Source organism: Ambystoma mexicanum, chromosome 4p (genome assembly GCF_040938575.1).
Source record: "Ambystoma mexicanum isolate Mex_15411 chromosome 4p, UKY_AmexF1_1, whole genome shotgun sequence".
NCBI classification, from domain to species: Eukaryota; Metazoa; Chordata; class Amphibia; order Caudata; family Ambystomatidae; genus Ambystoma; species Ambystoma mexicanum.
In genome coordinates, this window is record NC_090927.1 from 266,461,617 (window position 1) to 266,474,441 (window position 12,825).

Sequence of the window (12,825 nt, forward strand, 5' to 3'; positions counted from 1 at the left end):
AATACGTCGGAGGACACAATCCCTTCGAAGAACAAGTTACTTCTTACCTTGTAACGTTCTTTCGACGGGATGTTCCTCCGACGTATTCCTCATCGACCCTCCCATCCATCCCCGCAGTTTTACTTCCCTTGTTGTTGCAGCTTATGCTCCTTCAGGGTGATTAGTCTAGTCCAAACAGTAATACTGTGGGCTACAAAACGGAACTGAGCAACGGACGCTGCGCGCGGCCTTTATAGGCAGGATGACGTCGAGCGTCGATACGGCGGCTGTCGAGGGTCATCGACTCGAGGGACGTCGACGCGCAGTGCCCTCTGGAGAAAAATTTTTCCGAGGCCAGCAGAGCTGGAAGGATATATCTAAGATGAGGAATACGTCGGAGGAACATCCCGTCGAAAGAACGTTACAAGGTAAGAAGTAACTTGTTCTTCTGTGGTTTGGTTAGTAACTAATTTAAATATTGTGCTAAATGACCCCTTACCTCTTTTATTTTCGCCCACTCGCTTGGAAAGTGCCGTTGTTTTTCCTTATTGTGTACATTTCCCATAATATCAGTATACTTTACAATTGAATGTAGAGAAAAACAATGCATGATGGCTTGGTGGTTAATTTCATTTCTGCTCACCTATATACATGTGCTGTAAAGCAGAAAGATTGATGATATTACTGCTGATCCTCCCTAATATTGTCTTCTTTTCTCTACATTCGCTTTGTTTTAGATCCTAGACAAGCACAGTCATCTCCTCCATGGTCCTATGACCAGTCCTACCCGGCATACTTGAGCCAGATGACCTCGCCGTCCATTCACTCCACAACACCCCTTTCATCCTCCCGAGGTACAGGACTTCCTGCTATCACTGATGTGCCCAGACGTCTCTCAGGTAAATGCTCGTCTCACAACAACAAAAGATGGTGTATATTTCATCATAACCAAATCCGACACGCTATGTATTTGTCTACAACAAAAGAACCATGCATATTTCATCTTGCTAAAATAAATGCATAGAAAATACAATGAGACGTGTCATATGTATCCTACATTCTTTTTCCCAGGATTCACGCGATAATACACCAATAGCGTTTCTAAGCTCCACATTACCCTGCTGGATGGAAAACAAATATGCAGGCATTGGCCTATGCAGTGGATGGGCCTCATTACACGGAAGGCGGTAACCATGGCGCTATTAGCGCCATGGTTGCCGCCGGTAAATTATCAATCCCGCCATGGTGAATGGCGGAATTACCGCCCCATTCCAAGGTTGGCGGGGCTGTAGTTCCCCATTCACCATTGGCCCTTCCCCATTCCCACTTGAGCCCCTATAGGGCTCAATGGGAATGGGGAAGGCGGCAATTACGGTACCGCAAATTGCGTTGCCGTAATTGCCTCCAAGGTCCCTTTGCGGGTCCCGTCCTTAACGGCTGGTAAAAGCAGCCGTTAAGGTAGGGACCAGCAAAGGGACCTCGTAGTAGGGCGGTAAGGGATTACCGGCATGGATGCCCTTACCGGTGCCGGTAATCCCTTACCGCCATCCGTGTAATGAGGCCCGATGTCTTTTAGAGCGCAGGCTATTGCTGGAACAGGCTTCCTACCCATCTACACCAGACAAAACATTTAATTTCGAAAACATGCAAAACATTTTGGGGCAGGTGTTTTGTTAATTGGCTCTCAGTCCCAGGCTGAGTAGAGCCACCAGGATTTGGAACTGTGAACTTCATGGTGCACACAGACTTCTGCAGTGAATGATGAGTCTGGCAATCTTTCCTAGTGGCTTATTATACCAGTCTGGATGATAATAAGTGAATGGCAGTAAACTCACCCCTAACAGATATATGTTTTATTCATAACCTTTACAGATCTGTCTTTAACAGATATATGCATTATTACCCACCACCTCAGGCAATACCACTCATTAAAAGCTCTGGAGCCGGACTTAAGCAAACAAGCAAAGCAAGGGCACCTAACGTGGGCTGAGGTCTCTAAGGAAACTTATGATACATGTATAATACACAAGCGCATATTAAACATAGGATGCATACAGTTCAACCTTTGGCCAAATTAGATTTTTGCCATAGACCTAAAATGTTTTAGTATTTGAACGTACTTCACATTCATGAATGCTAGAAACTTCACTGCCAAAGTTGATATATTCTCCAAAGCACCATTTTTGCTACTTATTTCCTAGTTCTAAGTCATCAATAGTACCAGAACCTGAATGACCATCAATGGCGATAAGTTTGTGAACTTCAGTGCCAGTACCAATAGGTATCATCTTTCTATTATCCACTAGAAGCAGTGCAATGAGTGCCACTGTATACCTCTCGGTCTTCAGTGCCCATTTATTGCTCAGGCTAAACTGTCTCCCTCTTCAAATGTTTGATAGGATTTTCCAAGTAAATCATAGAAGGTAGTTCTGAATGTGGAAAATGTAACAACCTATATTCATGCGTCCCATCCCCTTTCCTCCACACTGATGAAATGTCCCCACACAAGCACGGTACTGGAGTTCTTTTTTCAGCATCAAAATATCCCAAGTGAGAAAGTAGAGACTCTCCCTGACGGAAGAAAACTAAAAGGTCTAGGTTGCGGGCGGGCCCTAACTACTCCTGGTCGTCGACGAGAAAATCGAAGAAAAGACATCATAAATCGCCTACTTCATCTTCATTGTCCTACTCATCTCCAGAGAGGAGTATATCTTGCCCTACTAAGGCCTCTACTCCGGCTGACTGGGAGGAAATGATTAAAATATTCTAGTGTCATGCTCCCTCGAAGCAAGTAGACCATGCTCCTACTGCTCCTTCTGAAGCTGGTAAGGAAAGGACTAGAGCCAAATCCCATGCGCCCTCGAGCCCGGGATGAAGGCCAGATTTCCATCGAGAGCCGTCGAGGCCTTGAGTTAATGAAAAATCATGAAAGACTCTGTCGAGTCATCGAAGTCCGTCACAGACAAAGTCCATGGACACGTCAACGTCAAAACCATCAATGCCATTGGCATCCAAGACACTGGGCCTCATTACGAGTGCAGCGTTAAGGATGCCGGTGCCGTTAACCCCTTACCGTCACTTCCGAGGTCCCTTAGCGGGTCCCACTAAGGCCGGCTGGTAAAACCAGCCGTCCTTACCGGGAGCCGCTAAGGGACCAGGCAGCTAATAACGGGCCCGCTATTTGCGGGCCCGTTATTAGCTCCCTCCCCATTTCCATTGAGCCTCCTGGGGGCTCGAATGGGAATGGGGAATGGTTTTCTGAATGAGGATTTACCGGGTCTTCCGAGGTTGGAATGACCCGGTAAGTCCTCATTCAGGGAACTGGACCCGGACACGAGTTTGGAGGCAGCCATGGTGCTAATAGCACCATGGCTGCCTCCAAACTCGTAATGACCCCCACTGACTTCAACAACGCCATTTACGCCAAAATCAAGTTTGGTGACGACTCCATCAGCATCTTGCTCGAAACCGTCGAAGCCATTGACTCCTTTACTGGACATTCAAAAATCCTTTAAACCATTGCCAAAAAAGGATTTTTTTTAAATCTCTCACATGATTTATGAAGACTATGGGCCTCATTACATGGTAGGCGGTAAACCATGGTGCTATTAGCACCATGGCTGCCGCCGGTACCATACCGGTACCACCATGGAGGAAAGGGGAATTACCACCCCATTCCAAGGTTGGCAGGGCGGTAATTCCCCCTTTCTCCATGGCCCTTCCCCATTCCCATTTTTTCCCCATAAGGCATAATGGGAATGGGGAAGGAGCTAATTACGGTACCGCAAATTGCGGTACCGTAATTGGCACCAAGGTCCCTTTGCGGGTCCCAACTTTAACGGCTGGTCTACACCAGCCGTTAATGTCAGGTCCCGCAAAGGGACCTCGTAGTAAGGCGGAAAGGGTGAACGGTCACCGGTACCCTTACCGGTGACCGTTAACCCTTACCGCCTTCCGTGTCATGAGGCCCTATGATCCTTCAGATGGCAATAATCCTCCTTTTGGGTTATAATATGGCACACCTAATGTTCCTGATAGTTTTATATTGGAGGAATCTAGGATACAAGACAGGTGTGATAATTTACAATCAGCCAGTCAGGTGGACACCTCTCCAGAAATTGATTTTGGCAAGCCAGACCCGGCAGATCACACAGATGCCTCTTACAGGGCATTCATGATCAAGGTCACTGATTTCCTAGGATGGAGCAGGCCTGGTTCCCATTTGAACAGGATGACCTCAGGCTTATCCTGGACAAAGGTTTTCAAAGGGATCCATTCCTACCATTTCATGTTGCTCTACAAAAAAGAGTAAGTGCAAACAGGGAAGCATCAGAATCAAGTCCAGCAGTCAACATTTGACTAAAAATATAAACCAACAAATAGTGACCCCAACAATTTGTTTAAACATCCTACCCCAGAAAGCCTGGTGGTGCAAGCAGCCACCTCTACCTCCAAACAAGCTGCCTATCCAACCATTCCACCAGATCGGAATGATAAGCATATAGATGCCTGGTCAAACAAGTCTTTTCTACTAGGGCATGGCTCTCAAGTTTGCCAACTCTACATGTGCCCTTGCAAAATGTACCTTCACCCAATGGAGCTCTACATCCATGGCAGCAGAACATATTCCCGAAGGGGAAGAAAGAGACGGCTTACTGGTCATTGTAAAAGATGGGAAAAAAGGCCATGTGTGAGTCTCTACAGTCAGGTTTGGATTCTGCTGACAGTATCAGCAGAGCCATGGCGGCAAGCACCATGATACGCAGGTTTGCGTGGTTACGGAAGTCTGGATTTGCACCAGACATGCAGCCTAGACTACTTAATATGCTTTTTGGCGGGTCTCATCTTTTTGGCAGCAAGGCTGACGAAATCCTTGAGAAGCTGCAGACGTTGAAGGCGGCAGCCAAGTCTCTAGGTGCCGCCATCAGGCAGTCTCAGCCTTTTCACTCCAGTGGACCTTCTTGGATGGGTTGATTTTTTCATTTCTACTCCTCAGTTGGAAGAGCGAGAGGAATGGCCGGTCAAAGAGGCGAAAGAAGATTCCTGCGTGGTGGACGATGGAGAGGTGCAAAGCCTGCCCAAGCAGCAGCATCTTTACCATCAGCCACTGCTTCAGCCACCTCAAAACCTCTCTGAGGTCTTGACTCGCGACATCCCAGTGGGAGGCAGACTATCTCAGCATCTGAAAGAATGGCGAGGCATTACCTCGGATGCTTGGACATTAGAAACCATAGCCCAAGGTTACTGCCTCCCCTTCATTCAGAGACCTCAGAATCATCCACCGGGAAACCATTCGTTAAAGGTTCCAGATCCATTCTTTTTGCAGGAAATGTTGAGCCTGCTAGAGAAAGGTGCTATAGACCCAATACCTGTAACGGAGAGAAACAAAGGATGGTATTCTCCATTTTTGTATACGTTCCTGAGGAAGGACATGTTCAAGATGGTCACACTTTCTCAGATCCTTCAGGCCCTCCAGCTCCAGGATTGGATGGTGTCAGGATGCTTATTTTCATGTGCCAATCCATCTCAAGCACAGAATGTACCTGAGGTTTGCTGTCAGCGGTTCTCATTATCAGTTTCCAGTCCTGTCATTCGGGCTGACCTTCGCCCGAGGCTATTCACAAAACTGATGGTAGTGGTGGCAGAGAGTCTCAGAAGAGGGGGGATTCACGTCTACCCCTATCTGGACGATTGGCTGATTAGGGCATGTTCTCCCAAACAAGGCCTGGATCATCTCAGCTTAACCGGCCACTCTCTCCACAAACTGGGCTTCTCCCTCAATTACAAGAAGTCCCATATGATACAATCTCAAAAGGTCCAATTCATCGATCTGAGCTGTACTGAATACATCCTTGTGAAAAACCTTGTCACCCGAGGTGAGGGCTCAACACATTCTTCAGATGGTCACCAAATTTCAGAGTGGCCATCGTCACCCGGCTTTAGACTTCTTGAGGTTGCTCATCCTCATGGCATCCTGCATTTTCCTGGTGCCAGAGGCTCACCTGAGAATAAGATCCATTCAATGGGCTCTCAGGACACAGTGGTCCCAATTCTCAGGTGGGATTTCAGATCTAATTTAGCTTCCGAACAGGGTCGCACGGAATCTCGTGCGGTAGACCGGCAAGGACAACATTCTGAAGGGAGAACCTTTTTAGCAACCATGGCCGGAGATAACAGTAGTAATGGATGCCTCACTCACAGGGGGGGCAGCACAAGCCAACGATTTGACAATCAGTGGTTGCTGGTCGCCATTCAAAGTCCAAACTACACATTAACCTTTTGGAGCTAAGGGCAATCAGACTGGTGCTGAAGGCCTCTCTGCCCTCTCTACGGGGAAAGAATGTCCTTATAAGGACAGACAACATAGTACTACCTCAACAAGCGAGGAGGTGTAGTGTCACTACCACTCTGCAGAGGGGCAATGCAGCTCCGGTTCTGGGCAATTCAAGAAGGAATCTCCCTATCAGCCTTTCACCTAGCATGAGAGTAGAACACAGCGGTGGCCTCTCTGAGCAGGCAGAGCACGGTCTCCCATGAGTGGAAACTAGCTCAGGAAGTCCTTCAAAAGATATTCACCCTTTGGGGAACCCATCAAGTGGATATGTTCATGACCAGTGTCAACCGGAAGTGTGAACTCTTCTGCTCCAGCGAATTTCCCCCAAGAGGAGCTCTAGGGGACGCATTTGTAGTGGGCTGGGAGTTTCCACTCCTGTACGTGTTTCCTCCAGTCCCTGTTATTCCTCACGTGATCAGGAGGTTGAGAAAGTGCAGGAGGATTCATATATATTTCAAAGTACCCTTAATAATTCTGCTTCCAAAGGGACTCACTAATTTAGTCTTAACATTTCTGATGTGTTCTCCTTTCGTGCCACTGCATTCCTGTCCATTAAGGTTACTGACACTCAACATGATTGTGTTGTCGGCCATAACTTCAGCCGACAGGGTGAGTGAATTGCAGGCCTTATCCTGTAAACCTCTGTTTACCATTGTTTATAAGGATGAGGTTGTTCTGAAGGTCAAACCATCATTTCTACTGGAGATTGTTTCTGATTACCATTTAGCACAGAAGACTGTGATTCCAACTTTCTTTCCACCACCTCACCTAGCAAGAGGAAAGACTTCATAAGCTCGATCCTAAGAGAGCTTTAAGTTTCTATATTTTGAGAATGTCAAAATTGCAACAACATGACCAACTGTTTAATGGATACACAGGACATAAAATTGGTTCATCGGTTACCAAACAAACTCTTTTGAGGTGGATAATACTGGCTATTTCCGAATGTTACAGGCTAGCCCACAGGAAGGCTTAAGGGCTCATTCCACTAGAGGCATGGCAATTTCCTCTGCCCTTCAGAGGGGAGTTCTGATAAAAGATATCTGTGAGGCAGCCACATGGTATACAATTCATACGTTTACATAACATTATTGTTTAGAGACCTCTTACAATGAAGGAAGGTTCGGGAAGGTATTTATTTGCTCTATCCTTGACAAGTAATACAATTCAAAATTCATACACCCTCCTCCAAAAATGTAATACTGCTTTGTGAGTCTATCATAAAATGAGGAATACGTGGGAGGACAAAATCCATTCGAAGAACAAGTTACTTACCCCAGGCAACGTTCTTTCGATTGGATGTTCCTCCCACGTATTCCTCATCGACCCTCCAACGTACCCAGCTTTAGAATTCCCAGACAGTAAACTGTACGCTCTCTTAGAGTCTAATAAATGAAAGGCACTTAATAAGGACAGTAATTCTGCATATGGGTGGCATAAAAACAGGACTGAAACCAACAGCGGCTGTGCGTGGTATATGTAATCGACGATGATGTCAACCGAGACGGAGGCCCTCGAGGGACATCGGGTCAACAGTGTCAATGCACAGCACCCTCTGCCGAGAAGACAAAAAATGTTGCAGCAGTTGAAGCTGGATACGGATATCATACAATGAGGAATATGTGGGTCGAACATCCAATCGAAAAAACGTTACCGGGGTAATTAACTTGTTCTTCTACATGAATCAAGCAATCAGTTGCTTGATTCTTTTTCAGGTCATCAATCTGAGGTTGAGAAGACCCTGCATTGTTTAGATGTCCACAAGACCCTCAAGTTTTAATTGAGGAGAATGAGTTAAAGCAGGACTTGAGAAAGAGTTTTTGTCACTTTTGGCAGCACAGATGCAGAAGTAAAAGGTTTCTAAGGCCTTGGTAGTCATGTGCATAGTATACATTCTGGAGGCACACTTGTGCCAGAATAGGATGCCTCCCAATGGCCTGCATGCCCATATGGTCAGAGTTAAGGACACCTCAGCAGCATTTGAGAGGCAGGTCTGATCAATGTTATCTGCAAAGCGGCTACATGTTCTTCCCTTTCAACACTCTGCAGATACTATTCTTTGGATGTCAGTTCTAGGGCTGATGCCAGGTTTGATCAGACAGAACTCAAAGATATGCTTGGTCAATAAGTTGACATCCACCTGTTTATTTATGCAATTTAGAAATCTCCCATTATTATGGAGGAAAGGGGACGGGGTCGCATCCCGAACGCCATCCATACTGAACATGGCTGTGTCTCAGACTTTGTGGTAGTAACAGATTGACTGGCATTGTCGGTGAGCAGGGCAATAAGGATTGACCTCTGCACCATGCATGCTCACCAGCTCCACTTTCTGAATTAGAAGTTTTTTATGCTGAAAAATGGGTCTGGCCCTGTACATCCGCTCAGTATGGAGGAAAAGTGACAATAGACTATTAGTACAGTATACATGACTGCGAGTAACTTTTATAATCTATAAATGATAGTAAAGTTTGGAACCTCAGGAGAGCTTGCAATAATAATTATCTAGTGAACAAGAAATGATAATGGAATGGTCTTACTATGTGCAAAGTTAAAGAGGTTTCCACACAAAATAAATTACATTCATGATTACTCTACGATCCTTAAGCCCTTTAGTCGAATTCATGGAATACCATAATATTGGACAGATTCAGAGCAGTTACCCTGACACTATAAGTACTCAAAAGTGTAAGCTTGCATCTTGAAAGATGATCATAATGACTGGGAACAATGGGATGCATCAGTGAGGTTAAAGGTTGTGCCCAGATTTTTTGCCTCCCATAGACTCCATGCTGGCTGACACAGCAAAGTTGATGAACGTAGATCAATTATGCATTAGTGCTGACTTAATGGGCCGAGCGAAGTTAGCAAAGGGCTTTGTGCACCTATTGCTTGCAAATTCCTACTCCTCCCCTCCCGAGGATGTTCACCTGCTCCAAGAATTGCCTCTAAAGTCCACTCCACCACTCTTCCTCCTCCGGCTGGCCTTTTGGATGGCCATCTTCACCTCCTCTGACCTCAACTGAAGACAATCCACAACTTCCTGCTTCCTGGGGTTGCTTTTAACCCCCTCCCTGTCTGCTCGCTGGTCTGATGTCCCCTGGCCTGGGTGGTGTTACATACAAAAAAATGTTGAAAGGCCCCGTAAGTCCCACCCACCTTCTCTGCCAGGGTTCGCCACAGATCAGTAAGGACGAGCAGTGTTCCCTTTCATGATAGAAGGGTCTGGCCTGGGTGCTCCTTAGGTTTGCTAATGTTGTTGGTGTTGCTGTTCCTGGTGGTCTGGGGGCCTGCGCCGTTTCCCTTCTTGGGAAGGCTGCGGCTTGCATGCGTTGAATGGTGCTCCGGCTCCTCATTCTGATGTTTAACTGTTGCCGTCCGCTTTTCCCATTTCACTCATGCCAGACTTTACATGAGTGTGCTGTCTCTGATTCACTCCATGTGGACTCTCTTCCTCTGGCAGTACTTCTGAGTGCTGTGCTTTGGGGCGCAGCTTTTTTCTCATCTTGCTGGTACTCTTCTTCCATCACCGAGTTATTTCTTATTACAGAAAAAAACACTGGGCCAGCACTTGGAGTCAGACATGGGGAGATGAAAAAGGGTACTGCACATGAATAAGCTGGCACTTTGGGATGGTGCAGGAATTGGGGCCTTTTCATCTGCCACCACCCTCCTCTGGGGTAGGACTCGCACTGGATTATTGCCTGGTAAGTCTCCCACCCAGGCTGATAGGTGGTCCCATTCCTTTTGACAAAGTCAGGTTACTGACTTTGTCACAACCATTGGAACGTGTCTCCCTTTTTTTCCAAATCCCATTTCCGAAGCTGAAACAACCCTTCCTATCTAGCACTATCAAAGAGCACTCCACCTTTATCATGATAAATCAGCGTTCCATCGACCCACAAGACTGATTGTTACATTTGGAGGGCCACCTCTATGCTAAAGCCTCTTGGATCTGGATTGCCCCTTGCATTGTAGAGAGTTGCACTATTCAAGGCAATCTTACACTCGAATGTATGTGTACACACACCAGCAGAATTACAAAGGAGTGCCAACAATATCCATAGCTTTTCAGAAGCGTGTTCCTTTTGATGTTATCTACAAGACCATTACCAAGGCATTTTGCAAACATTACGTGATTCTTGTCAGCTTCGTGGACAGCACCCAGTTCAGTCAGGCTTTAACATTGACTTACTCTTTGACTCCTCCACTATATCATGGTCACAATATACCCCCATTCACAGGTAGCGAAAAGAAGAATAAGTTGTGAGGAACTACAGAAAAGTGAAGGGACAGAGACTGGGAATGGGTGGATCCATCACTCTAATGAGCCTGCATTCCAAACTCTTAAAAGGACTGGGCTCCTGTATTGTGCATTTGTAGGATGCACCATCCACGGGGGCTGCTGGACTAAGAGTTCAGTGTTTTTCTTGTATTGAAACATGACATTATATAATTGCTATGCAGATCATTTTTGCATCATCCATAGGGTGTACGATGCTGAGAATCTTAACGCAAACTACCAGATAATGATGCACTTCTTCGCTTCATCCACAAAACATGTCAAATCTGGGTGGCGTTTGAATGTTTAGAGGAAATGTGTTATCGTCCATTTATAACATGTTGTGGCGAAAAGCTCCACTTTTTTGCTGTTTTAATATGGGAACGCGTTTTATAGAAAAGAAAATGCATTTTAAAAATGTACATCTTTTGCGTCCAGGCACCCTTCAATTAAAATTTGAAGTATTACCTTAAAAAGAAGCATACTTCAGATAAACCAGGACAAATGGGAAAATAACTAAGGAAGGTGCTGTCAAATTTCCCTTATAGCGTATTTGTCAGACTGATCCAGTTTCTAAGTCAGTGCTAATGTTACTTGACAGTGATCGAGTGTAAGTTGATGTAACATGAGGGAACTGGAATTGTACTATTTAGCTGGAAAGAGAAAATAAAAAGCTGCACAATGTCTTGGCCAAATCGTCTGTCAGTGAAGTGGAAATCCCCCCTCACTTATGTATCGCGTAACTGAAACATGTCTAATTTCAGAAACACATGTTGAATAAAGAAACCTTTAAATAATGATTTTTCCTTAGCATCCTCTGCATTATCTACGAAATACTAATATGTTCCTCGCCTAAGCCCCAGTGTTTATAGTTTTTTCAAATCGCTAACATCCCATTTAATGCATTTTTGTATTATACACGACTCTGCATAGGTTATGTTTTTGTATACTTTTTTTATACAGTGTAATGTTCCCCAAACAGCGGCAGAAGTACATCCTTTTGGTGCTATTCAGTGTCAAGCAGCATGGAATGTACTTTTTATTTGGGCTGTGAATTTGTCATGTGTTATCATGCAATGTTCCAAAATAATTCATTTCTTCCATTGCATTTTATATTTTCATAGGATGATATGTTATGTTATGTCAAAGGTTTTTTATATTGTGCACTGTCCCCTCCTGCCTGGTCCCTTGGCGCTCAGGCGGATATGTAAAGCAAGACGAAAAGGTGGGAGTAAGTTAGTATGCCTGAGCGGGAGAAAAGAGCAAGAAAGCTATGATGCTCTGTTGGCAGCTTAGATTAGTTTTACAACGTTCGCTGGGCGTAGGTGTGAGTTTTCTGTCGCTGCCCGCCATGTGCTATTGTGCATGGCTATGTGTGGTTTGCTTCATCCTTGCAGTGGAGTGAAGTGCGTGCGGTTTGTTGTGCTGTAGAGGTATTGTTGTGTTTAATTTAGAATTTAAGCGGTGTTTGCAGAGGCTTCCTTTTTTAGTGTGGTGGGTTAGTGGCAGTACCCTATCGTACCCCATCAGTCTTCTCTGCCTGTGGCACATATCCCTTCCAGTGTCATACACTATGGCATTCTACATTTCCCAGTCCCACTTTCTGTGCAGAGGTGTAAGTCCTTAACAGGATTATTTAGTGGTGGTGCCCTCTCCGCCCCCGTGTTTAGACTAATCAATGTCCTCATCACTGGACCCCCTGGTACATCCTGGTGCACAGTAACCACTGCCTCCTTGGGCCCCTACAGGAGGGGGCACCTATTCTATTCCCTGTGCCCTTGGGCTCCTTGTGCCCCTTGGACCATCTTCTCCGTTTGAGGGTCGCCTCTCTCTCCCCCCAAACTAATGGATGTCTTCATCACTTTACCCACTGGCACATCCTGTGGGGAGTAACCACTGGCTACATGGGCCCCACCTGGAGGGGGCACCTATGATATGATATGATACAGCATGTAAAACCCACCTATACACAAGTGTTCCAGTGTGTCCTTTGGCTCCTTGTGCCCTGTAGTACATCCACTCCGATTAAAGGTTGTCTCTCTCTCCCCCCTAATTCTAATGCACTCCATCTGTGTTTCAGCCAGGTGGGTCCTATCTCTCTCCCCTGTTTCTGTTGCGACACTCCATGGTAACAGGTACACCTGGGTCTTCCTCCCATTCAGACGCCTCTCTATTTCCCTGCAGTTCGCTGTGATCCTTCCTAGGTCCCTGTCTTTCCGGTTTTGTGAAT

At 45.8% G+C, this 12,825-nt stretch overlaps 1 protein-coding gene across 6 annotated transcripts in view; it reads left to right on the plus strand.

Annotated features, from left to right (window-relative positions):
- RUNX2 (RUNX family transcription factor 2) overlaps window positions 1-12,825 on the plus strand; it is a 540,217-nt gene that overhangs the window by 501,968 nt on the left and 25,424 nt on the right. For all 6 annotated transcript variants that reach the window (XM_069605789.1, XM_069605788.1, XM_069605794.1 and 3 more), the window contains one exon: window positions 717-878. In XM_069605789.1, the coding sequence (XP_069461890.1) occupies window positions 717-878 (162 nt within the window). The remainder of the gene's footprint in view (window positions 1-716; window positions 879-12,825) is intronic.